General features: G+C 49.2%; 1 protein-coding gene across 2 annotated transcripts in view; it reads left to right on the top strand.

The window, feature by feature from the left end:
• Window positions 1–4,412: 4,412 nt before the first annotated feature.
• Window positions 4,413–24,957, top strand: part of CA12 (carbonic anhydrase 12) — a 59,823-nt gene continuing 39,278 nt past the window's right edge. The window contains exons 1-2 of one of the 2 annotated variants that reach the window (XM_015142352.3): window positions 4,413–4,623; window positions 10,584–10,604. In XM_015142352.3, the coding sequence (XP_014997838.1) occupies window positions 4,539–4,623; window positions 10,584–10,604 (106 nt within the window). In that variant the 5' untranslated portion in view covers window positions 4,413–4,538. 2 annotated transcript variants of the gene reach the window in all.

Here is a 24,957-nt window from a genome sequence, read left to right as displayed (position 1 = left end):
CCTGCTTCTCTGCCCCTTGACTCACCAGCCTCACCTTCATGTCTATTCTGATGGTAACATCCTAGGGGGTACCATTCCCTGTCTAGGCATGTCATTTGGTGGCCAACTGCCACATTTTGAGTGCAGAAGGTCTACTTTCTACCCTAACTCATTGAGCAATGGGTTATTTATTGGCTGACAACAGCCGCAGCTGATGATGGCACAGCAAGCCCTTGCATGTTCATCTGCACAAGCCTCAGGAAGCAGACAAAGGATTCCCAGAGCTGGGAACTTAAGCTGGTTGGGTCTGTGCTGTTTGTCAGGGGGGATCCTTGACATTCAACTTGAATACCTGTAGTCGTTCCATTCATAATAATAATTCTCTCAAAGCACTAGGGCAACTGGGTCTCAGTTTACATGATCAATTCCCTTTTAATTGCTATCCATTCTTTACTAATTGACCAAGTTTCTGACACAGACATGCAGTAAACATCTCAGCCCTGTTCATTCTGTCTGTGAAACCTAGTTCACCATCTAGCCTTACTGGTCTATGAAGTCCGCCTGTTTCTGCCTTTTTAACCTCTCCATCTCTGGTGATCTCTGGAGAACACTTAGAGGTACATGTTCAAGGAGACATTGAACTTAATGTTTAGACAGACATGATGGGTGAACACCTGGAGTGGGAATGCCAGATGTGTGTGCATGGCCCAGTTTACTTTTAACTGGTTGTGACATGCGCAACGAGTGATTTCCCCTCCGCAGGTTCAGTCTCTGCCTCTTTGAGCCTGCAGCGGTTTCTCCCCAAGCTGTGTTCCTCTAGTCCATTTAATCTTCTAAACAGACAGACTGCCCTCGATGACAAATCAGAACAAGAGAAACACTCCTGCACCACTCCAGAGCTCACTCGAGGCTCTCTATCAGGCAGAAAAGATTATCCCTAAGCCTACTGTGGTCTGGAAGCGCTTGTAACAAGATTGTCTTTGTAACAACTTCCTTAAGGAGACTTCAAAGCCCTTTATTAACCCACACAGTAGCTGAGCTGGTAGGGACAGAGCAGTAACACCCTAATGTGGGTGGCATCTGCTTCCTGGTGGCTCTTGGAGGAGAAGCTACTCCATCCCTCCAAACCCACCACGGACAAGTGGCTTCATTGGTCAGTAAGGTTGGCCTGAGAGTGTGCACAGGCTGAGGGTCAGCACAGACGTGAGATCAGAGAAGGCCTGTCTGGCTGCTGTGGCCAAGAGAAGAGGGCATGACGGGCCAGATCACAAACCCAGGGGTCCTGTACCAGGACTGGGGTGGACACCCTTCCACAGCCCGTGTGGCCTGAGCAGTATGCATAGGCAGCAGCGGGTAGAATCATAGAGAGGGGAGGAAGCTGAGCCTGGCACCTGCAGCAGTGCAGAGACGGGCGGAGGGCCCGGGGAAGCCAGAAGCACAAATGACCACAGTGGTGGCAACAGCAGCGGGAAGATTTAGCGGGTATTAGGGGCAGCAGGTTAAGAAGACTTTTGACTTAACAACTGGACATGGGCTGAATATAAAAGCCATCAGAAGCACATGTGTATGACTGGATAGTGGCGTGCACACATTTCAAAGCATTCAGACCTGTGAGAAAAGTGGGCAGAAGTGAGCAACAGGTGATGATAATGTGCACTGGAAACAGAGCTTGGACACTGAGCCAGACCAAGATACACAAGATCTAGCACAGCCTGTAGGGATGGAAAGGTGTGATCCCTTTCCTGCCCCATCATAAAGGTCACAGCTGACACTCAAATACCAAGACAGGCCAACAAGAGAAAAGCACAATGACTGTATTTATCTCAGTTTTATGTGACACAAGAGACTTCAGAAACGAAGACCCAAAGACTCAGGGAGAACTGTGTTTCTGCTTAGGTTGGACGAAGAATGTGGATGGCTGTGTAGAAATGTGATTGGACAGAAGGGTGTGATCTCACAGTGATAGGCTGAGGGGAACCCAGCGAGGCCTGTCTGTTCCGATTCTTCTTGACCTCTCTGTGTAGCATTGCTTTCTCCTGGGTGTGGGGCAGGACCCCTCCCGAATGAGGGTCTTTAAGGGAAAAGGGAGAGGGGAGAGTGGCCGCTCTGGGTTTTATGCTTGCTGTGGAGGAGAGGGCTCTAGTTTCTATGAGCTGCCTGGGGAGGAGGGATGCTGTTTTCTGCCATTCACTTAGCGGGAGAAGGAGGGAAAGGAGACAGGAGGATGGGAGAAGGACAGAGAGACCTTGTTTCTGGGGCCTTTTCATTTCCTTCAGTTCAAAGTACTCAGCATGCCAAGGTGCCCTACTTTGGGGTATTGTGTTCTGAGCCCCCAAAAAAGTGCCTGACACAGCAGGTCCTCAGTAAATAATGTAAGTCCCTTTCTTCTGCTGCCACCCCAGAAGAGGAACCCTCTCCCCCAGCTTCCTAGTGAGGACGGAATGATGTACTGAACTAGCATGAGCCCCCTCTACTTACCTGTTACTAGGGGGAATTGTAATAAGCTCTTCGTGTGTACCCCACTGTGCTGTTCTCCTATTCTCAGTTCATCTCTTTGCATCTAAAGTTGGAAGGTAAGAACCTAATCAGGATGCACTGAACTCATCTGAGCACAGCTGTCTTGTCCAGTTCCTTAACCTGTGCCAAGTCCAGACGGGCAAGTGAAGAAAAAAAAAGCGTGAAGGAGGCTTTTGCCCAAATAGCACTGTGCTTGGGGGATTCTGAGTAGGGCTGAAACAGCCTTTACAAAAATTGTAACTGAGGAAATTATGGCAGTGACAAAGATCAGACCTAAATGACTCAGTCTTTCTTCTAACCTTTATGCTGTCTCCGTTCATTCCCGGGCACAGGCCAAACTAACCTTAGAAAGGAATTCAGTTTATGGTTTGACTCAGAAACAAAATCATTAACAGCCCTTTCCTGAAAAGACCCCCTTCTTGCCTGGGGACCAGTCTGCCTTTGTAAGACTAGTCAATTAGTTACCACATTAGAAATTATGGTTTAGGGGCCCTGCTGCAAGAGTCTAAACCTTCCCAAATTGCTGCTGGAGATAACATCATTATTGTAAAACCTATTTTGCAGACCCTGCACTGTATGGATCAGCTGACACCACTCAGACCCTGTGTGATCTGGCTCAACCAGTTCTGGGATCCCACCCAAGAACAGAAGACTGCAAGAAAACCTTACTTCAAACCCTCTGTGATTCTATCTCCAACCTGACCAATCAGCACTCCCAAAGTCCCAAGCCCCTACCCGCCAAATACTCTTTAAAAACTCCCAGAGGCGGGGCGCAGCCTGTAACCCCAGCACTTTGGGCTGATCACGAGACCAAGCGATCAAGACCAGCCTGGCCAACGTGGTGAAACCAGTCTCTACTAAAAATACAAAAAAATTAGCTGGGCATGGTGGCACGTGCCTGTAATCCCAGCTACTCAGGAGGCTGAGGCAGGAGAATCGCTTGAATCGGAGAGGCGGAGGTTGCAGTGAGCCGAGATCGCGCCACCGCACTCCAGCCTGGTTGCAGAGGGAGACTCCCTCTCGACAAACAAACGAACAAACAACTCCCGGAATGCTTGAGGAGACTGATTTGAGTACTGGAATCCCAGCACTTTAGGAGGCCGAGGCAGACAGATCACTTGAGGTCAGGAGTTCCAGACCAGCTTGGCCAACATGGTGAAACCCTGTCTCTACTAAAAATACAAAAATTAGCCGGGCGCGGTGGTGGGCGCCTGTAATCCCAGCACTTTGGGAGGCCAAGGCAGGTGAATCACATGAGGTCGGGAGTTTAAGGCCAGCTTGGCCAACATGGCGAAACCCCACCTCTACTAAAAATACAAAAATTAGCTGGACGTGGTGGCATGCGCCTGTAATCCCAGCTACTCGGGAGACTGAGGCAGGAGAATCGCTTGAACCCGGGAGGCGGAGGTTGCAGTGAACCAAGATCGCTCCGTTGCACTCCAGCCTGGGCAACAACAGAGACTCCATCTCGAACAAACAAACGAAGGAAAACCTCCCGTCTCTGGCACAGCAAGCTCTGCGTGAATTACTTTCTCCACTGCAACTCCCCTGTCTTGATAAATGGGCTCTGTCTAAGCAGCGGGCAAGGTGAACAGTGGGCTGTTACAGGACCAGTGACAGACCAAGGGCATGCCACTGACAGGATCCCTAGACGCACCCTTCTGGAGGCAGGCGGATCTCACCCATGCCTGCCAGCAGCTCCTGGGAGAACTGGGTTCCCAGATCAGCCCTGGCCCGGAGGAGCGCCCGGGACCCGCAGAGCGCGGCCGAAGTCAAGGCTACAACTCACCTAGGATCTGGGGCGCCAGCCCTCCGGTGGGCAGGGCGTTCTCCTCCCCCACCCCCTCCCCGCACGATGACATCAGTGTTTGGGGTTGAGTTGCTCCATAAAAGCAGCCCGGGGAAGCCAGGAGATCGAAGGGCGGACGTGCTCGCCACGGCACCCGGGCTGCGCGCACGCGGTCCCTGTGTGCGGCTGGAGCGTGAGCGGCCACCGGGAGCCCCCGGGACAGCCCGCGCCCGCCCTGCAGGAGCCCGCGAAGATGCCCCGGAGCAGCCTGCACGCGGCGGCCGTGCTCCTGCTGGTGATCTTAAAGGAACAGCCTTCCAGCCCGGCCCCAGCGAACGGTAAAGTTTCCGCCTGCTTCTTTCCTAACACTCCTGAGCGCTCAGCCGCCCCTGGACTGAAGGCTCTTCAATGATAAAGTAAAATCTTTGCTGGGGGGAGCAGGGAAGGTGTAGTACCAGATAGTACAGTCTCAAGAAAGGATGCTCCGTTTTCCTTTGCTAAGGTTGGGGCTGGAAGCACTTTGCTTTCTAGTGGCGGCTGGCGCAGATTTAGTGCTAAAATGTTTGCGTGTACTCCCGAGCACCGCCAGCTCTGAAGATGTGGCTTGCGAACTTGCTAACCAGGGAGGAGATGCAAAGACAAGATTTAAAACAGTGTTCCCCCGATCCACGTTTGAAAGTAGAGAGGTGACTGTGGCATTCTGCGTGGGGTAAGCACAGAGAAAGGTTTGCTGTGCCCCTGCGCGGAATCCGCAGACAGTGGTAGGCGCTTTTCTTTGGATAACAGGATCTTTACCGTTAAGTCTTACCTACAAGTCAAAGGGATGATGCATCCCATTCTTAATCATTGTTTTTCTCCAGGAGGGCTGTACTATGCTGAACGTACATGTGTGTGCACGTACACATGCATGCACGCGTGCGCGCGCGCGCGCACACACACACACACACCCCCTTATTTCTGATTGTAATTAGAACACTAAATCCCAAAGGACTGGAGGCTGAGGGACTGGGTGGAGGCTGAGTGGGGTGGCAGGAGGAGGTGGCAGGGGGGACCCGAACTGCAGGCTCATGCGGGGCCAGTGAGCTAACTTGGGTACAGCCAAGACTGGTTCGTTAATCTTTTGGAACAAGAAAGTGATTTTGGACCGAAAGTGATTTTAATGGCTGAAAATGGATTCTTCCTGGCTAGGCAGCAGTGGTGGGAAATACATCCTGCTCAGCAGCATAAAAGCTCTGAGCCTCCTCTCTTGGAGGTCACGGTGCCCATGGGGAAGGGCAGGGGAGCCAGGCTTTGGATAACTCTTAATTAAATTCCAATCGACTAGCTGGCATGATATGTTTGATATTATCTCCCTCATCTGGTCAGGGAGAAACAGAAGGTAGGTGGGAGAAAGGAGTGATGTAAAAAAATCAAGTTTTAAAACCACAAACTTTACATGTATCCTCCTTTTACGCAAGGTTCACTGAGTCCAAAGTTTCCCTGGAAATCTAAACTGCTCCAAGACAAAAAGGAGAAACAGCCATTAGTTGGCCCTCTTTCCTATAGCTGGTTGCTCCTCTCACTCTGGGGCAACTCCCCCTCCCTTCTCTCTCTTTTCCTGCTTTTCCCTGTTCTCCTGCCTCCCTCCCTCCCCTTCCTTTCTTCCCTACTTTCCCTGCTCTCCCTCTTCCTCCCCTCTCCCTTTCCCTCCTTCCTATCTCCTCTCCCAATTCTCCAAGTTGGGACTGGGGAAGCTTGCAGTCAAAACTCCACTTTCACCTCACTCTGAGGAAGGAGCCTGCCTACCCCTGGGTTCTAAGAACACAGCTTTTATTCTGTAAATTCTCATGCAGCTTCCTCGGGTTTTTAACTGCCTTAGAGGACAGGTCAAAGCAAAAATCACTGAGGTGTAGAATGTCAGTATGAACCCAAAGTTGGGGGTGGAGAGGAGTTAAGCAGAGTAATGGGGTCAAAGTGCGGTCTGCCCTCTGCCTGGTGCATTTAAACTTCCAGCATTGGAGAATGTTCAAGAACAATGTCAGGGGCCCAGGAGGGAGCATAATAAGGTGAAGTCAAGTGTCTTCTGGAGAAACCCTTGGAATTCTTAGTTGCCGTGGATTTGGGGGGACATTTCAGTGAATTCTGCAGAGCTTGCTCTGCGCAAACCTGGTGTGGAGAGCCAGGCAGTCTTGGGCTACCCAGGTGATGTTTACTCAGGGGAAGTTCTAGCACCCAGCACAGGAAGCAGGCAGGGCCCAGGACCTCTGATATGGATCTTGGTAAATATCATTTTCTCAGGCATTCCCTCCAGGGGAACCTCCCTGCTCAGTACCAGCTGGGTCTGCAGGTTCTAACAGGCTTCAGGTTGAGCCTCCCAGGTTTCCCAGATGGAACAGATAACCTTCCTTTGGAAGAAAACTATTCCCTTCCAGGAAGGGCCTGCTCCCTCAGGATGCCACCGAGGCCTTGGTCTGGCCTTGCCTGTGGAATCAGTTTAATCCTGTTAAGCCTTCTGTTCTTACAGCTAGAGGTGGGGAACCAGGGGGTGCAATTCCTGAATAAAGCACACTTTCATGCACATGCACACACACACACACACACACACATACACACACTTTTAGAAAGTCTTCCTGAGGTCAGATCTGAGCTGGGGCCCTGATCCTCACCCGATGAACCCCCTTGACTCGCCATCCTCACCTTCATTTTACAATGCCGCTTCTCCCCTTCTCCAGCTCCTGAGCCCCTCCAGACACTGCCATTTATACCCAACGTGCCAAGTCTGGAGTCCCAAGCCAGCTCACTCACAGAGAGGAGGGCAGGGAATGTTGCTCTGAAGGCTGCTGCCTTTCAACAAGTCCCCAGTTCTATGTCATCACTGAGACCTCACAGTCCCAGGTGTCAACTCTGACTTTTATCCCTGAACTTTCCGGAGTGTGATGCTGAGGCCTCATCTGAGGATGGGAGCTCCAACAACAGGAAAAACCTCGATTAGCAAGCTGTGGGGAGGATAGAAGAAGATGTAGGGTGTAAGGCTGTGATTTGAATGAGAGCAGGTGCAATGCAAACTGCTGGCAAAGTAGCAGTGCTCAGGCAGCAGATGTGCTTCTAGTGGCCTCCAGGATCACTGGAGTGGCCTGTGCCTCCTCAGGGGAAAAGTAAGGGTGAACTCCTCTGTTACTTGTGGAATTTTACATCCTGGGCCTACAACTGTTCTGCTTGCTAAGAAGTAATGATCTGGCTTATTATATCTCTAAAGTCCGGGATTACATCTTACTAGTGAACCCCTCACACAAAAGACTGAAGAAAAACGTCCAGAAGAGGTTTTACGTCTTCTATAGCTTGGTTTTAAAGAAATGCTTTCTTTATTTCTTTTCATTGTTGTTTCAGCAAAGGGGTGAGCAGTAAACTTGGGGGTCACATACAAGTTTGGTTTCCCTATGGTTCTGAATGTCTTCATCCAATTACTAATTCAAGAGAGGTTGATCTTGGACCCTCAACTCTCAATGTGCCCATAGCTGGTTTCAGGGGGGTCTGTGGACCTTCTGAAATGAATTGTATATAAAAATGTGTGTGTCTAAGCTTAGGGAATTTTTTCTTTTTTTTTGAGACAGTCTTGCTCTGTGGCCCAGGCTGTAGTGCAATGGCATGATCTCAACTCACTGCAACCTCTGCCTCCTAGGTTCAAGCAATTCTCCTGCCTCAGCCTCTCGAGTAGCTGGGATTACAGGTATCTGCCTCCACCCCTGTCTAATTTTTGTATTTTTAGTAGAGACAGGGGTTCACCATGTTGGCCAGGCTGGTCTCAAACTCTTGACCTAAGGTAATCTGCCTGCCTCAGCCTCCCATAGTGCTGGATTACAGGCCTGAGCCCCTGCACCCGGCCAGCTTAGGGACATTTTTATTGGGAGAGGTCCATAATACTCATCAGATCCTCCAGGGGCTCTGGCCTCCTCCACTTAACTACTCCAAAGATTGAGGAGATTTGAAGATTCCCTAAGTTCACGGCACTAATGGTAAATTAATGGTAAATGTGGTGGGACTCCTCTTAATGGGAATATGATATTGGGCAGGACACTTCACCTTGGTGGACTTTCATTTCCTCACCTATATATAGGAGACGGGCTATGAGTAAAAGAAAGAGATCTAAACTCTTCCTCTTCCAGAGTGGGATGTCAATAAATAATTCCCAAACCTAAAACAATCAAGGTAAAACAGTATTAGCATGTTATATGGAGATACGGAGATAACAGCAAAAGATTCATTTTAAAAAGATCCAAAGTGGTTGCTCTAGGGAGCCGTACACGGTTAGGGAATGTCAGGGAACTGAGGTTTTTGTTAAACAGCCTTGGAGAACCATCTGACTTTTTAAACCATGTGCAAGTGTAATTTGATAAAAATTACCAATTACATTTGAAAATTAAAAATGAAACTAATTACAAACACGGAGGCAAAGAAATGGAACAGAATAACAAAAAATATGAGATTTAACCAGCTTAAAAAAAAAAGGCAAGTTCACTTTTTAACTTTTAAAAAACACAATTTGCTTGAGTAGGAAATGCCAGGGGTGGTAAGTGACCAGATTGCTTGTCAGTTAAGTTTTACTGCAAACTAATTCCCATGAGAGAAACGCTTTTCCATCAGTACCTTCGTGGGCCGATAACCATGGAGACCCTGGGAAAAGTTGGGAGGGAGGGATTTAGGAGTTGCACAGTCCCCTCATTGGATGAGTGCCCTGAGACACACAGTGGGATGCGTCTCTACTCAGGGTCCCCTCCTCGGAGATGAAGAGGAAGGCCGGCAAGCAGGGTCACAAGAGCACCGTTCTGCACTTGTGAAAAAGACCTTTTTGACATAGGAACGAAGAACCTTTATGCATGAAGGGTGTGGAGTGGGAAGTAGTAGGTGACTTTTGTTCTATTTCTGGCAGGATTTTGCCTACACATTCCTACTACCCCTGGAATTCTAACTCAGATGTAGATAGCAGCTTCCTCAAATAGAACCTTTTTCCCAGCTGGGTGCTGTGGCTCATGCCTGTAATCCCAGCCCTTTGGGAGGCTGGAGTGGGCAGGTCACTTGAGCCCAGGAGTTTGAGATCAGCCTGGGCAACATAGCGAAACTCCATCTCTATGAAAAATACAAAAATTAGCCAGATGTGGTGGTGTGCACCTGTAGTCCCAGCTACTAGGGAGGCTGAAGTGGGACGATTGCTTGAGTCCGGGAGGTTGAGGCTGCAGTGAGCTGCGATTACACCACTGCACTCCAGTCTATGTGACAGAGTGAGATCCTGTCTCACAAAAAGAAAGAAAGAGAAAGAGAGAGAGAGAGAAAGAAAGAAAAAGAAAGAAAGAAAAAAGAAAGAAGAGAAAGAAAGAAAAAAGAGAAAGAAAGAAAGAGAGAAAGAAAGAAAGAGAAAGAAAGAAAGAAAGAAAGAAAGAAAGAAAGAAAGAAAGAAAGAAAGAAAGAAAGGGGGGGGGGAGAGAGAGAGAGAGAAAATGTAAAGTGTGAAAAAGCAAGACGCAGAACCCTATTTCCAGTGTGCCAATGTTTGTGTGAGGAGAAAGCGGGCGATCAGTGCGCATGTGTGTGCAGCCAGGCTGTGAAAGGGCTCCCGATCATCTGCTAGCCTCCTTAATGGAAGGCTTCTAATGGAAGCAGGGAAGATAGGGTGGGAGGAAGAGCTTTCACTGTATATACCCTTTGATGGCTTTTGGGTTTTGAGCCATATGAAATTATTATTCAGATAATAAAGTTTAGCTTCTCTAAGATGTCTGGAAGGCACCTACTCAAGCCCCCTCCTGCTTCTATGAGCCCCTGCATGAACCAACTGCCTGTGCTGCTGTTTGGAGCACAGTTGCCCTGAGAAGCTGATGTTCTGATGCAGACTCAGAAAAAGTTTTAATTTGTCCGGGAGTGGTGGCTCACGCCTGTAATCCCAGCACTTTGGGAGGCCAAGGTGGGTGGATCACCTGAGGTCGGGAGTTCCAGACCAGGCTGACCAACATGGAGAAACCCCATTTCTACTAAAAATACAAAATTAACCGGGTGTGGTGGCACATGCCTGTCATCCCAGCTACTCAGGAGGCTGAGGCAAGAGAATTGCTTGAACCCAGGAAGCAGAGTTTGCGGTGAGCTGAGATTGTGCCATTGCACTCCAGCCTGGGCAATAAGAGCAAAACTCCACCCCCCCCCCAAAAAAAAGTTTCAATTTCTGGGCATCGACCTCCTTTTCAATTTCACTCATATCAAAATAAAATCTGTAGTATTTTCTGTTACTCATCTGGTTCCACTGTACTTACTTACTGTGTTTTGTTCTTTGTAGGTTCCAAGTGGACTTATCTTGGTAAGTAGAGACTTTAAATACTTTTTTGTTTAAAAGGAAACAGAAATGGTTGTATTTAATGAGAAATACAGAAACTTCATGCTCTGTGGAGGTGATTTTGAGGGGTCAGAAGAACAGTTCTGGTATTCTAGAAAGAGAGTACAAAGGCATCTCCTAGGAATGCTTCAACTTGGGTTGCGTACCACACTTTCTCCAGGCAGGAGAGCCTGCTCCGGACACTGGACTGTCAGTCATAGCGTCAAGCCTTCAGATTCCGGCAAGGATTTCTACCAAACCTCCAAGATTCGGAGGTAACTTGCCCCACCTCCAGACTGCAAGGGTCCTGGGCAGGAGAGAGCCTTTCTCCCTTGCAGGACACATATCCTATAATAAACAAAGAAGAAAGGGCTCCTTTCTGAAAGTTTGGCTCAGGTCCCAGAACTTAAGCTGTCAGTATGTCTAGAATTAACTTCTTGTTGCCATGATTGTAAGCTAGCGATGGATGAGGAGGTGCTGGTCAGTCCTTAGTGAAAGAGGGATGCTTGTCTTAAATGGAGCGAGAGGAACACGAAGTGTGCTTGTTGCCCGGGCTTTCTGTGGGACTGTCTCAAGAGCACGTTAGCCCCGTCTGGCAGACCTGCCAGAGAAGCAGCTGGAAATCAGCTTAGCTGGAGAGTTGCAGTGAATTAGACATTGGTCACCGGCTGGAATGGATGTGGCAGGCCAGGCACCCGAGTCCCCTGGCAAGTGCGGGAGTGTTGATAACGTCTTGTTGGGGCACAGCCACAGAAGATGCACAAGACCGATTGTTTTGGTAGCAGAAGGGTGGAACTGACTCACTGGCACGGGAGACATTTTAAGCAAGTAGGGATGTGATCAAAGTTAAAGCCACGGGATGCAATGGCTGTGGGTGGGGACAGGCGGGAAGTTGATGACTACAGTGTAAGCACCGTCCGGAGAAAGATCTGATACCAATTTGCACAGGTCAGCCTTTGGAGGTTCACCAGCCCAAGATGCATAGAAAAGTCACTGAACTGACCAACCAGCTACCTACAGGCCAAGGTCCCCTCAGCCCTAGCACTGCATGGCTCCGTTATTTCTAACATCCCTTATGTATGTATTATGTGCACAGCCCATTGCCAAGTGGGTGGGTAATAGAAGGGTAGGCTGTGGTCCGTAGCTGGGAATTACTTAAAGCTCACAATTCAAAGCAGAACATAATAGGTAATAATAACATCATAAACAAATGCTGCAGAGCTCTGAGTGCTCAAAGGAGGATGAGTGTGCTAGGGCTAGATGGTCAGGGAAGGCTTCCTGGAGGAGGAGGGCTTTCACCTGGGCCTTAGAGGATAAGGAGGATTCGGTGAGCAGGGAGGAGGTGCGGTTGGCTAAGGCGATAATGGTATCACATGAGCAGAAGCAAGAAAGAGTAAGGTGGTGTTCGAGGAAAGCATGAGGAAAAGGGTTTATAGCGGAGTCACTGGCTCTAAGGTCAGAGAGATAGGCTGGGTCAAACATGGGAGGTGTGGAGGGGCAGAGCAGGCCTTTCCCACTTTGTCGTGCTCCTGGAGGGGGCAGGGCAAGGAGTAAGTCTGTATTTTAGGAAGTTACTTGGTGGTAGGAGGTGGAGGGGGAAGGATGGGAGGGAGGTAGGAAGGTGTTCGGCCTTTGGAGAAACCCAGTTACGTGTCTTCACATCCAGTTTATAGTGGTGGCAGTGAGGGGGAAGGCAAGGCCAGAACAAGAGATCTGACAAAGTGAGAATGGCAGGTTCTGTGTGTGGGAGGTGACAGGCATGGAAAGAAGTGGCACTTGGGTTCTGGGCTTTATTCCGTATGATCCCCAGTGAGCCATTTCAGCCGTGGGACCTTACTTTCCCCATCTGGAACCTGGGTGAGGGGTTGTCTAGACCAGTGTTTCTCAGACTACGGTTTGGGGTCACCCACATCAGGATCACCTGGAATGCTTCCCCAAAATGCAGATTTCTAGGCCTTGGGCTAGGCCTGGGAAAGAGAGGGAGCCTGAAAAACCTGTATGCTTAACACACTCCCCGACTGACTGTTAGCTGCACTCTCTCAGAGAATCACTGACCAATGGTTCCCAAGATCTGTCCAGCCAGATCAGAGGAAACTTGTCCCACCTCTTCTGCTGGCCTCTCAGGTATGATAGAAACACAGATCACATCTCCACGGGGTCCTGTCTCTCTGTTACAGCCCACCTGGGCAGAATGAGATGGCGACAGGGAACAGAGACATTGTGTCAAGGTGTGGGAGGAAAATTTTTTTTTTTTTTTTTTTTTTGGAGTCTCACTCTCACCCAGGCTGGAGTGCAGTGGCATGATCTTGGCTCACTGTAACCACTGCTTCCTGGGTCCAAGCAATTCTCCTGCCTCAGCCTCCCGAGTAGCTGGGATTACAGATGCCTGCCACTATGCCCGGCTAATTTTTGTATTTTTAGTAGAAATGAGGTTTCACCATGTTGGCCAGGCTGGTCTCGAACTCCTGACCTCAAGTGATCCGCCCACCTCAGCCTCTCAAAGTGTTGGGATTACAGGCATGAGCCACTGCGCCTGGCTGGGAAGAAAATCTTAACTTCATCATGACGTGGTGTTCACTGAGGGCGGGCCTCTCAGTGCAGCCACATTGACCCGTCCAGAAGCATTTCTTCCTGACCACTAGCTCCGGCCAGCCCTCTGTCCCTCTTGCCCCGCACAATTAGAGCAGCTCTTTGCTGAGGAAGCAGAGGGCAGAGTCTAATGACGCATGAACATGCATGGGGTAAGCACAAAGGCAAGTCTGGTTTTTATTAGTGACACGGGCACATGTAATGTGGAGTCAGCCCTCAGAGGGGACGTGTAGGAGAGGACAGAAGGAAGACAGCTAAGGAGGCAAACTCCTCCTGGGGTCCTGGCTAGCTCCTCCTTATGTCCTGACTGGCAGCTGGCACCTGTGCTCAGAGTTGCACAGGTAGACAGAGGGCCCAGCATAAGTGCTGGAGGGAAACAGTTTCCAGGCAGTAAGGGCCGCACTGAATGGGGCAAGTTCAACCAAAGGCTCCGTGCTGGTATTCCTTAGGTGTAGAACTCAGCTTCTCTGCACGTACACTGCTGAGTCATTCTCCAGGGGCCTCCCACTGTCTGGCACACAAGGTATGGTAAGACTTCTAAAAGTACAAAAAGTACAAAAAAGGGAGTTCTACCCCTACATCCTCATAGCTGAGTCACCAGGCTGACTGCATGGACGGCTCCTCCCTGGAGAGAGGACGACCATCTGACTGCCAAGATGGGGCCAGCACCACCCCTTTGCGCTCCTCCTAGGGTGCTGAGGCAGCAGTTGAAAGTCTGCTGGGCTTAGCATGGCTGAGGTGGCATCACTAGAGAGAGGCTGGGGATGGTGTGACATGGACCCTCCCCGCCCGAAATCAGTCCCGCATCAATCCCGCTGAGCCTGGCAGCTTCACTTACTCTGAACTGAGGGCAGCTGCAGGTCAGGTTGTCATATGAGCTAAGGACAAACTCTAGCCGGCTAAGGTATCAGAATATGTGCCCTGTGTGGGATGAAGATGACCAGAAGGAGGCAGGAAGGGTTGTGGGCAGGTTCAGGTCCTTGGTGTGGGTGCTGCAGTCAGTTTTTGAGCATTCATCCAGCTGTTTGCTTATGGGCTACACACTTTTCTGTATTTCATATTCAATAAAGAGTTTAAAAGTTCCAGCTGGCTGGGACAGTCATCCTTACACTGACAGCTTTTTTAGTTCTTCCCCAAGAAAAAATCAAACCAAACCAAACCAAAACAAAACCAAAAAAAACCCCAAAAACAAAACAAACCAAAAAAAAAAAAAAAAAAAACCCAGTGTGTTCAAAACACAGCAACCAGAAAGAATGACTGTCTTGGAGCTAGACCCGAGAGCACATCATGCGATGTGCTCGGTGATGGGCGTGGTGTTTCATCCCTGATGATATCAGATACTGGCTTGCTGCTTCTTCGATGTAAGCTGGTTGAGAAACAGATGAAAATCCCTGTTTGCTCAAGATCTGGAAAGTCTTAAAGGCTTTCCAGATGGCAGAAGAACATGGATGACAAGCCTTTCTCCTGCGGGGTGCGCCAACCCCTGTCACAGCCCCACAGGGCACCTGCGAGACCAGTCCCTCCATCCTGTTCAGGAAACCTTGGAAAGAGGGTGGCCTGGCCGGGGGTGCCAGGTGGCTGGCTGTGGCTGTGGCTGTGGCGGCACCTGCTTACAGGTCAGCCTGCTCAGTTCTCTGTTGTGGCGGGCCGGCCCTTGCAGCCCTCGGCTGTGGCAGGACTCGGTGTGACCCTGGCAGCGCTGTGCATTCCTTGTGCTGTGCTCCTCGGTTCGTCTCCCAGACAATAGATTGTCCGTCTTAAAGAATTTCCTTTGGAAAGCAGGGTGAGATCCTCCACTGGGGCAAACCTCATTCTCATGTCCCTGAAGTCCTCCAGGCCCGCGCCTCCACCTGCCTTCTGTCCTGTATCTGGAAATATTTAGTTTCTGTAATGAACTTTCTTGGGGCTCCAGACACCCTTTCAACCTCTTCCCACACAGAACTAGAAATGGAATACATGAAAGGAGGCCAGGAAGCAAACTCTTGACTTTCTATTCTTCAGCAGTGATAAGGGCACTGTGTGACCTCACACCTGAATTGCAATATAAAAAGCAGGCTGCAGTGAGGGCTCAGGGGAGAACTCAAAACAGCAGAGAGCACCTGCAATTAATAGACCAAGGGCTCTTGTCTCTATCAAAGTAGAGAGGCTTGGCCATCTCAAAACACTCCAGCCACTTCTTGCCACGCCCAGCTGCCATCCTGAGGATGAATAGGGGTACAAAGTACTCTTAGGAGAGCCAGAAAACTCCAGACATGATTTTCTTTTTCTTTTCTTTTCTTTTTTTTTTTTTTTTTGGAGATGGAGTCTTGCTCTGTCGCCCAGGCTGGAGTGCAATGGCACGTGTTGGCTCCCTGCAACCTCTGCCTACCAGGTTCAAGTGATTCTCCTGCCTCAGCCTCCCAAGTAGCTGGGATTACAGGCACCCACCACCACGCCCGGCTAATCTTCATATTTTTAATGGAAATGGGGTTTCACTATGTTGGCCAGGCTGGTCTCAAGCTCCTGACCTCAGGTGATCCGCCTGCCTCGGCCTCCCAAAGTGCTGGGATTACAGGCGTGAGCCACTGTGCCCAGCCCAGATATGTTTTTCTTTTTCTTTTTTTTTTTTTTTTTTTTTTGAGACAGGGCTTTGTCGCCCAGGCTGGAGTGCAGTGGCATGATCTCTGCCCGCTGCAGCCTCCATCTCCTGGGCTCAAGGGATTCTCCTGTGTCAGCCTCCCAAGTAGCTAGGACATGTGCCACCATGCCAGGCTAATTTTTAAATTTTTTAGTAGACACAGGCTATGTTACCAGGCTGGTCTCGAACTCCTGGCCTCAAATGAGCCCCCCCCACCCTGGCCTCCCAAAGTGTTGGGATTACAGCGGTGATTGCCGTGCCTGGTTTTCATACCAGCACGCCGAAACCCTATCCCCAAGTCCCACGGATTTCTGCTGAGGGTAGCGATCCGACCCCCTATCTTGGATTAAATCTGTGCTGTAGTTCCAGTTACTTCTAATTGAAGTTGTGACATTAGGGTCTGTCTGGATGTGGTAAGGCCTGCCCACTCATAGTTACTTCTCATCTTTCCTGAATTGCAGAATTGGGGTTTGTGCGTATCCTGGAGGCTCTCGGCCTGTGGCTGCCAAAACGCCTACATTTTGGTGTTCACAGCTGGCCTCACCAGCTGAGTTAAAAACAGGGAAGCTAGCATTAGTTCCTAAAGACAGGCATAGTGGAACAGAGGATGAGGCAGAAAACCAGGAGGAAGAAGCAGAAACTGTACAGACCCCAGAACCAGGCGGACCTCCATAGAAATACCTGCTAGGCGTTTCTGTCCGTGGGCCTTAGGAAAGTAACGACTTCTCTGAGCCTTGGTTCCTTAGCTACACGATCAGAGTCATGGCGTCTACATCAGTGGTTCTCCAAGTGTGGTTCCTGGGCCAGCAGCATCAGCATCACCTGAGGCCAAATGCAAATTCTCAGCCCATCCCAGGCCCACCTCCTAACCAGAAACTCTGGGGAGCTGGGCCCAAGAATTTGTTTTAACAAGTCCTCCAGGTGATTCTGTTGCTCACTCAAGTTTGAGAATCCCAGCTGTGCTTCAGAGGGTTGTGGTAAGGATCAAATAAGATAACACATGGCGAGAGGCTCACACAGGGCCTAGCACATACTCACAAAGCTGATTGTCATTTCTTTCTCTTTGCCTCGCAGAGCTATGGTGCAGATTAAATGAACTAATATGGAGGGAAAGGCCTTGTAAACTCTACAGCACCAAACACATGAGAGCTCTGTTTTTGTTAGGAGGGGTTCTGCTTCACACTTTTCTGAATTGTGAGTTTTTACAGCCAGGAAATACTCCTTTTATATTTTGAATAAACAAAAGGTATTTCCTTTTTGAGTAAGAAAGGAATGTAAAAATCACAAGGACTGCAAGCTCTTGTCCCAAGGGTCTCACAGGCCAGAATGTCCTTTCTAGCCTGGTCCTTCAGACCAAGGTGAAGTCAGGTCTCATCTCCCTGGTGCCTTCCTGGAATCCAGGAACCAGATATCTGGTTCCATAACCATGGCCGCCTCAGCCATGCTCCTGAAGACTCCCAGAGAGCAGGCAAATCCTCTGCTTCCCTATCTAGCCCATGGGGGCTGAGCCTGGTTTGGGGCTCAGGAGTAGAGGCCTGAGCCTAGGAAGAAACTTGGGGTGAGCTATTTGGGTTCTGAGCTACACCAGCCTAGCCCCATGCAGCGCCCTTTTCCCACTGGGGCAGCAGCAAGCCTTGGAACCGCAGGTGCAGCGGGCTGGCAGGTGAGGAGGAAGGAGGAGCTGGGGGGCTGTCCTGCCAGGGCCCTTCAGGCCTATGGCTGTGCTCCGACTTGCTACCTGCAGGTCTTGAGTCCTGGGCATTCAGGTGACAGCAGGGCACGGCTTCTCCAAGAGCCGGCCAGAGCCTTTGGCAACCTGTCCCCTTAAGAGGAGGAGCCAGTGAGCTGCCCTGTGAACCTGCTCAAAATAAAGCTTTCAAGCAAAAAGCCTGAATTCAAAGCATGAGTGTGAAGGTGGCTGCAGGCAGGAGGGAGAAAGTCCTGGTTTTCCATGAGGAAGAGAAGAGGTCAGAGAATGTTTCCACGGGATCCTGCAGTCTCAGAAGGAGCAGGGGCCTCTTTCCTGGTCCGTTACTCTCTTCCTCTGCAGGGGCAACTGCTGGGTGAAGGGTGTAGGCACCACGGTGGAGCCCAGGCACCATGGCCAGACTCTTCCAGGGGCCACACCACCAGGCCAAGAAAGAGAGATTGCACCTGCTACAGTCAAAGGTCCTGTTTTATTGGTTCTAAGATGTCCACTTTCCCCACATTTTAGCATCTCTGAAGTTGGGATATATCGTGTTATCAATTGCATCGAGAAGCAATGAAATATGGTAGCTATTCCACAAATACAGAGAAGCACCATGTTAGATGCTAAGAACACACAGAAAGGGGCTGAAATGATTAATTTCAACAATACCGAAAACAGTGGAGGCAAAACGGTATAAAAATACGGCCAGTGTGCACCTGGTCTGACATAGCACAGAAGTATGATGGGGAATCATGTCAGATCTTGAACTACAGCTTTTTCCAATTTGCACTTAATTCACGGTTCACATATACTTTTTGGTGATGTTGGGTCGTTATCACAAGTATGTAAAAACAAAGTAATTTAGGCACCAGTTTTTTTAGTTTATATAAGTATTCATTTAAGGAGAAAACTTTCTAATTACCTGACAAGCATTCAATTTATGCCAACCAGGAAGGAACAAATACTAGCTGCCACCTCCTTGAGTCTATAAAGGTTGACTCAGAGCTGTTGTAACTCCAAATACATGGATCACTTAGCTCATCTTAACTTTTTAAACAATTTTGCAATTATTAGCTTGTGACTAGGTCAGCTACATGGATTCTGGGTGAAATGGATGCAGCCCATCCAGTTCTCAGAATGATACCCGCAGATTCAGGACAAATGGCACATGCTGCCCCCTCCTTCTAGGACACAGGGCTCTGCAAAGTCTCCTCGGTAAAGATGACAGTGAGATTTCCTTACATAAGGTTATGGTGGCATTGGCAAGTGGGGCCTGGTGCCTTCCCAGGGTGGCCCCTCGTTGGCACACCACTTTTCTGGAAACTCTATCAGAAATGGAGAAAGGAGAAAAGATGGAACTCTCAATGTCGTGAAACAAAGTTTTGAAGCAAGTATGAGGCAGTGTTTACTGTTTACTCTTTTGGCTTTGGTCACCAGGAAGCCCAGAGGCAAACTGATGTCTCCAACTTGAGCAAATGTCTATTCTTCTATGACCTGCAAATCTAAAGAAGCCACGTTGGCTGGGCGCTGTGGCTCACGCCTGTAATCCCAGCACTTTGGGAGGCCGAGGCGGGTGGATCACTTGAGGTCAGGAGTTCAAGACCAGCCTGGCCAACATGGTGAAACCCCATCTCTATTAAAAACACAAAAATTAGCTGGGCATGGTGACGGGAGCCTGTAATTCCAGCTACTAGGGAGGCTGAGGCAGGAGAATTGCTTGAACCTGGGAGGTGGAGGTTGCAGTGAGCCAAGATCGCGCCATTGCACTCCAGCCTGGGTGACAGAGCGAGACTCCATCTCAAAAAAAAAAAGATGCCAAGCAAGGCAGCTCACACCTGTAATCCCACCAGCACTTCAGGAGGCTGAGGTGGGCAGATCAACTGAGGTCAGGAGTTCAAGACCAGCCTGGCCAACATGTGAAACCCCGTCTCTACTAAAAATACAAAAATTAGCCAGGCATGGTGGCATGTCCCGGTAGTCTTAGCTACTTGGGAAGCTGAGGCAGGAGAATCGCTGGAACCTGGGAAGCAGAGGCTTCAGTGAGCCAAGATCACACCACTGCACTCCAGTCTGGGTGACAAAGCAAGAGTCCATCTCAAAAAATAAAATAAAATAAATAAGTAATCACCTTAGTGTTACCCTTCTAGCTTGGGGATCTTATTTCCTGATCCTGAGCCAAAACCTTGTAACAAATAGATTTCTGGATTTTCATCTAGAAAGAGCCTTAGACTAGTGGTATCCTCCATTTCACCACTCTTTTATTCTACCTTCCCCCACCACATGGATACCATGATTTAAACAGTTTTTAAACAAATTTATATAGTAATGAAATGGTTTAAAATTTCCCACTTGTTATTAATCAAAGGCAGATGTAAAAACCAACCAAAGTTTTCAACTTGCCTGAGATAAATGGTTCACATTCATTCCACAAATATTTACTGAGTGAACACTAAGCGCCAAATATTGGACTAAAGAAATGGATAAGTATGGGTGCGCAGGAAATGGTTGACAAGGCTTGGTCCCTACCATCATAAGACTAAGAATCTGGAGGACACAGCAAGTAAGCAGGGCCTTACAGTACGGAGGAGAGAGACCTCACCAGTATTTTGGAGGAAAGGATTAAAGAAGGCTTCCTGGGGAAGGTGATGTCCAAGATGAGACCTGAAGGACACGTAAGAGCAAGCCAGGCAAAGGGCAGGGGATGAGACAAAGGGACAGCTTGTGCAAAGAAGGAAGCTGCTATGTTCTGGAGATTACCGAGGACCTCAGTGAGGAGGGAAGGGGCTTGGGGCCAGAGCGTGAGGAGCTGAGCCAACCAAAGAGCTGGGACCTCGTTCTAGAGGCAGCAGGGAACTGCAGGACCTGGTTTTTTTGTTTTTTATTTTTTGTTTTTGTTTGTTTTTTTTTTTTTTTGAGATAGTCTCACTCTGTTGCTCAGGCTGGAGTGCAGGGGTGCAATCTCAGTTCACTGCAGCCACTGCCTCCCAGTTTCAAGCAATTCTCGTGCCTCAGCCTCCCGAGTAGCTAGGACTACAGGCGCGCACCATCACGCCCAGCTAATTTTTTATATTTTTAGTACAGATGGGGTTTCACCATATTAGCCAGGCTGGTTTCAAACTCCTGACCTCAAGTGATCTTCCCACCTTGTCCTCCCAAAGTGCTGAGATTATAGGCGTGAGCCACTGCCACTGGCCCACTGCTGGATCTTCTAAGTAGAACACTGACAAACTGGGATTAACATTTTAGGAGGATCATCCCAGCTGCAGGTGGAGAATAGATTGAGCGTGAAACCCTGGAGGAAGGGAGACCAGAGCGATGTAGGGGGAAAGGGAGAGGATCTGGACCAAGGGAGGAGCAATGGGCGTCCTGACCTTTTGATATAATTGGGCCAGAAATGTAGATACCCAGCATTGCAATTGCCTGGAGCAGCCTGATTGTGGCTGAATGCCCTGTCTCTGCTGGGCTTCACAAAGTATTCAAATAGGCACCCAGACAGCCATTATTGCCTAGGTGGGCTCCAGGCAGGGGAGGGGAAGCTCATGTCGCTAAGCCCTGCCCCTGTCTACAACTGAGGCCAGGAAAGCTCAGAACTGCCAGGTGGCTCCAGCAGCCTGAGGAGTAGAGTCAGAACTTGGGCCTCTTGACTGCTGCCTGGTGCTCTTTCCCAGTCCTTTGGTGGATGCTTGTTTTATGCCAGGCACTGTGTGCCCTGCACTACACCTCATGCCATTGAGGAAATGCAGGGATTTTTTTAAACGAGTAAATAGTGTAGATTTGCCAGGAACAAATTATGCCAAGTTCACTTGCTTTTCTTCTCTCTCTTCAGGATCAAGGCTTAGCAGTTAAAGAAAACACAATAGACTTCATACCCGTTGACACAAATAAATACTTTACACTGTTCGTTGTGACATGCTCATGGGAAATGTGGATCAAAGACCAGTGTGGCCGGGTGAGGTGGCTTACGCCTGTAATCCCAGAACTTTGGGAGGCTGAGGTGGGAGGATCACTTGAGTCCAGGAGGTTGAGGCTGCAGTGAACTGTGATTGTGCCACTGCACTCAGCCCCGGCAACGGAGAGAGACCCTGTCTCAACACAAACATACACACACACCAGTGCAGTTGCTAGGAAAACAAAATAGAATCCAGTCCTTGTTGCTGTCAGCAGCACGGGGCTGAAAGAGGTACAGGGGTTCCTCCAGGAACAATCTGGAAACAGTGCCCTCAGGAACACGTCTTAGGAAGAGGTCGGGCAGCAGAGAGAGTGCGGTGATTAGCACTGGACAGGACCACATTGGAAGAGGGAACACAGAGGAGAGGCCATGCATAGTGCAGAGGCATATGCCAGAAATGTGCCTGGACGATGGGCCAGGACTGCAGGGCCTGGGCAGCAAGCCGTGATTCAGTGAGCAGATATCATGTGAGAGCAGCACACTGCGAGGCAAGAGTCCAGGCTGCAAAGCCTGATGGAAGAGGAGCGCCCACACCCTCCTATCTGTTCATCTGCATATGTGTCTGTACTCTTAGATGTGTCTGTACTCACACACACTCACAGCTCCATCTCCTGTGCAATTTAACTGGGACCCAGCCTCTCAGCTGGTTTCCAAGTTACTCATATGTGCATTTATAGCTCACTGCTTGGAACCACGCTTGGGTGAAATCTTAAAGAGACTCCTCGTGGCAGTTTCCTAAGAGTCTCCCACTGTTTTTGTTTGTTTGTTTTTCTAGAGACGGGGTTTCACTGTTTCACTGTGTTGCCCAGGTGACTCTCAAACTCCTGGGCTCAAGTGATCTACCTGCCTTGGCCGCCCAAAGTGCTCTAAGATTGTGAGCCACCCCACCTGGCCAAGTCTCCCCACCGCGCCCCCCCCCTTTTTTTTTTTGAGACAGAGTTTTGCTCTTGTTGCCCGGGCTAGAGTGCAATGGTGCAATCTCAGCTCACTGCAACCTCCGCCTCCAGGGTTCAAGCAATTCTCCTGCTTCAGCCTCCCAAGTAGCTGGGATTACAGGCATGTGCCACCAAGCCCAACTAATTTTGTATTTTTAGTAGAGACAGGGTTTCTCCATGTTGGTCAGGCTGGCCTTGAACTCCCAACCTCAGCTGATCTGCCCACCTTGGCTTCCCAAAGTGCTGGGATTACAGTTGTGAGCTACCGCATCCAGCCAAGTCTTCCACTCTTGATAAGCCTTTTAGTGGAATGCTTAACTTGTACATCGGCAAGGATGAAGCAGGGAGTGACTCATCACTTAGTCGGACTGTATCTGCACAGATGCCTGGTCAGAAAACTTGTTATGCCCTGGTAAAAAGTTAAGAATTACAGGCATCGAATGTTTCCAGCCACATAACTGTCTCATGATGGCATGGGTACTTCTTGGGTTAATAATCAAGTGTTGGCTTTCCTGCAAAGGCTGATTTTCACTTGTCAAATGATCACTGCTGAATTGTTTCAGTCAATCGTGGTTTTAGAGCTTGAGCCTGCTGCATGCACAGCAGTGTTCAGACTTCCAAGAGGAACAGGGGGTGAGCAAGGAGCCATTTGTACCCTCGAGGAGAGTTATCTAGAAGGAGGGTGTGTCTGCACAGCCTGGGGTCAGCGTCCCCACAGCAGCTGCATAAGCAGATAGATGCACACAGCCTGGCCCAGGGGAGGTGCTCAGGAAACACTTGTTGATGGATGAGGAAAGAATGGGCTATTTCTCTATTTATTTTTGGCTCTGGGACTCCGGGAAGGCACCAGAGAGAAGGTGACACTGATCTGGGATGGTCGGATTTCAGAGGTGAAACTGACCTGAAAGGAACTGCCACATCACCATGCGCATCTCATTAGAAGTAAAAGGAGACATGTAGGAAACCTTAGATTTGTTTTTGGTGAAGTGACAGAGAGAATTTGCTCTAAAAGGTTGGAAACCAGCCCCTAAGAAAACAAGAAAGAATTGAGACCAATCAGCCCAGGAGGGCCTGGGACCCAGCATGCGTGAGAATCTACCTTGTCTAGACTCTGCTCTTACGCGGTGATTCCTCACAGCACCTGGTAAGATAGGTACTGCCACTTCCATTTTGTAAGTGAGGCCCAGAGAAGTGAAGAAATGTGCCCGAGGTCACATAGCTAGTCGGTGGCAGAGCTGTGATTGGCAGGTTGGTCAAATGCCTCCAAAGCCCTCGACCTTCCCATTTTGGGAAGGTCAACATCTCTAGAGATACTTCACGCATCTCTAGAGAAGGGACAGAAGTAGCCAGGATGAAGGTCTTCAGGTTTAAGAAGAACTATGAAAAAGCAAAATATTTTTGTTTTTGTGGTTTTTTACTATAAAGAAAAACGTTAAATAATAGCAAGAGTGCTATAGGTCAGGTATCAGAAAGAACATCCTTATTGTGAAAGCTGTTAACGTGAAACATTGAGCCAGCACCAGGTCAACATTCAGGGGCCAGTCAACCTTCACTTTAGTTCGGGCCCCATCCTGGGGAACTGCAGGAAGTTTCTGTCTTTTATCAGATCCCCTCTGTGGGTAATTTCCTGACTCCCCAGGGATTGTTCACGAAGTGGCTGGTTCTCCATTCCCTCCAGCTCTGGACCGTTGTCCAGGGTTTATCTGCTGGTCACCTCTCACCACCTCATAGCCGTTGCTACTGCCTGGGCTCTGGACCCTCCAAAGAGCATTGAGAGTTTGCTGTCATGGAGGATGTGAACTGTCACGGTTCAGAACTCAGGCTTGCTACTCACTGGCAGTGTGACTTTGGCCATATAGTCAATCCTTCTGTGCCTGGGTTCCCTTGTCTATGAAATGGAACATAGTCTCTATATGGTAACATTGTTATGCAGATTGCAGTAATTAACACATGTTAAGCTTACAGAATGGCAGTTGACAAATTGTGGCCCATGGGTCAAATCCAGCCCAACACCTGTTTTATAAATAAATTTCTTTGGAACACAGCTATGTTCATTTGTTTGCATATTCTCTGTGGCTGCTTTTGGGTGACAATAGCAGAGCTGGTAATGACAGAGACCACAGACCTGCAAAGCTTCAAAAACTTACTCTCTGGCCTTTTGCAGAAAAAGTTAGCCAACCCCTGATAAGAACAATGCCTGGGACATAGAAAGTGCTCATTAAGTGGTAGCTTAAACAAAGAATAGGGAAAGAAACCTCACTAGTTCTTGGAGTTTAACAAAACTTGAATGAGGTCCTATGATGACTGCTTAGACAATGACAACCTAAAAGGAACATTTAACACAGCCGTTTGTGTGATCAGTGCTCCCTGAGGGCAGTGATCACGTCCTCCCTCCTCAATGCCAGGAGATGCTGCCATCATGCTGTGTTCCATGGACTGTAGTCCCTCCTGACTGTGTTCTCCCACCACTCTCTCCTGACCCAGAGAATGACTGACAGGGAGAATAGCCAACTCCTTCAAGATCAACCTCCGCTATGGGGCATGCTCTGGTTCCTCTT

This window comes from Macaca mulatta, chromosome 7, assembly GCF_049350105.2.
Source record: "Macaca mulatta isolate MMU2019108-1 chromosome 7, T2T-MMU8v2.0, whole genome shotgun sequence".
Lineage (NCBI taxonomy): Eukaryota > Metazoa > Chordata > Mammalia > Primates > Cercopithecidae > Macaca > Macaca mulatta.
This window is presented reverse-complemented; position numbering and strand designations above follow the sequence as displayed.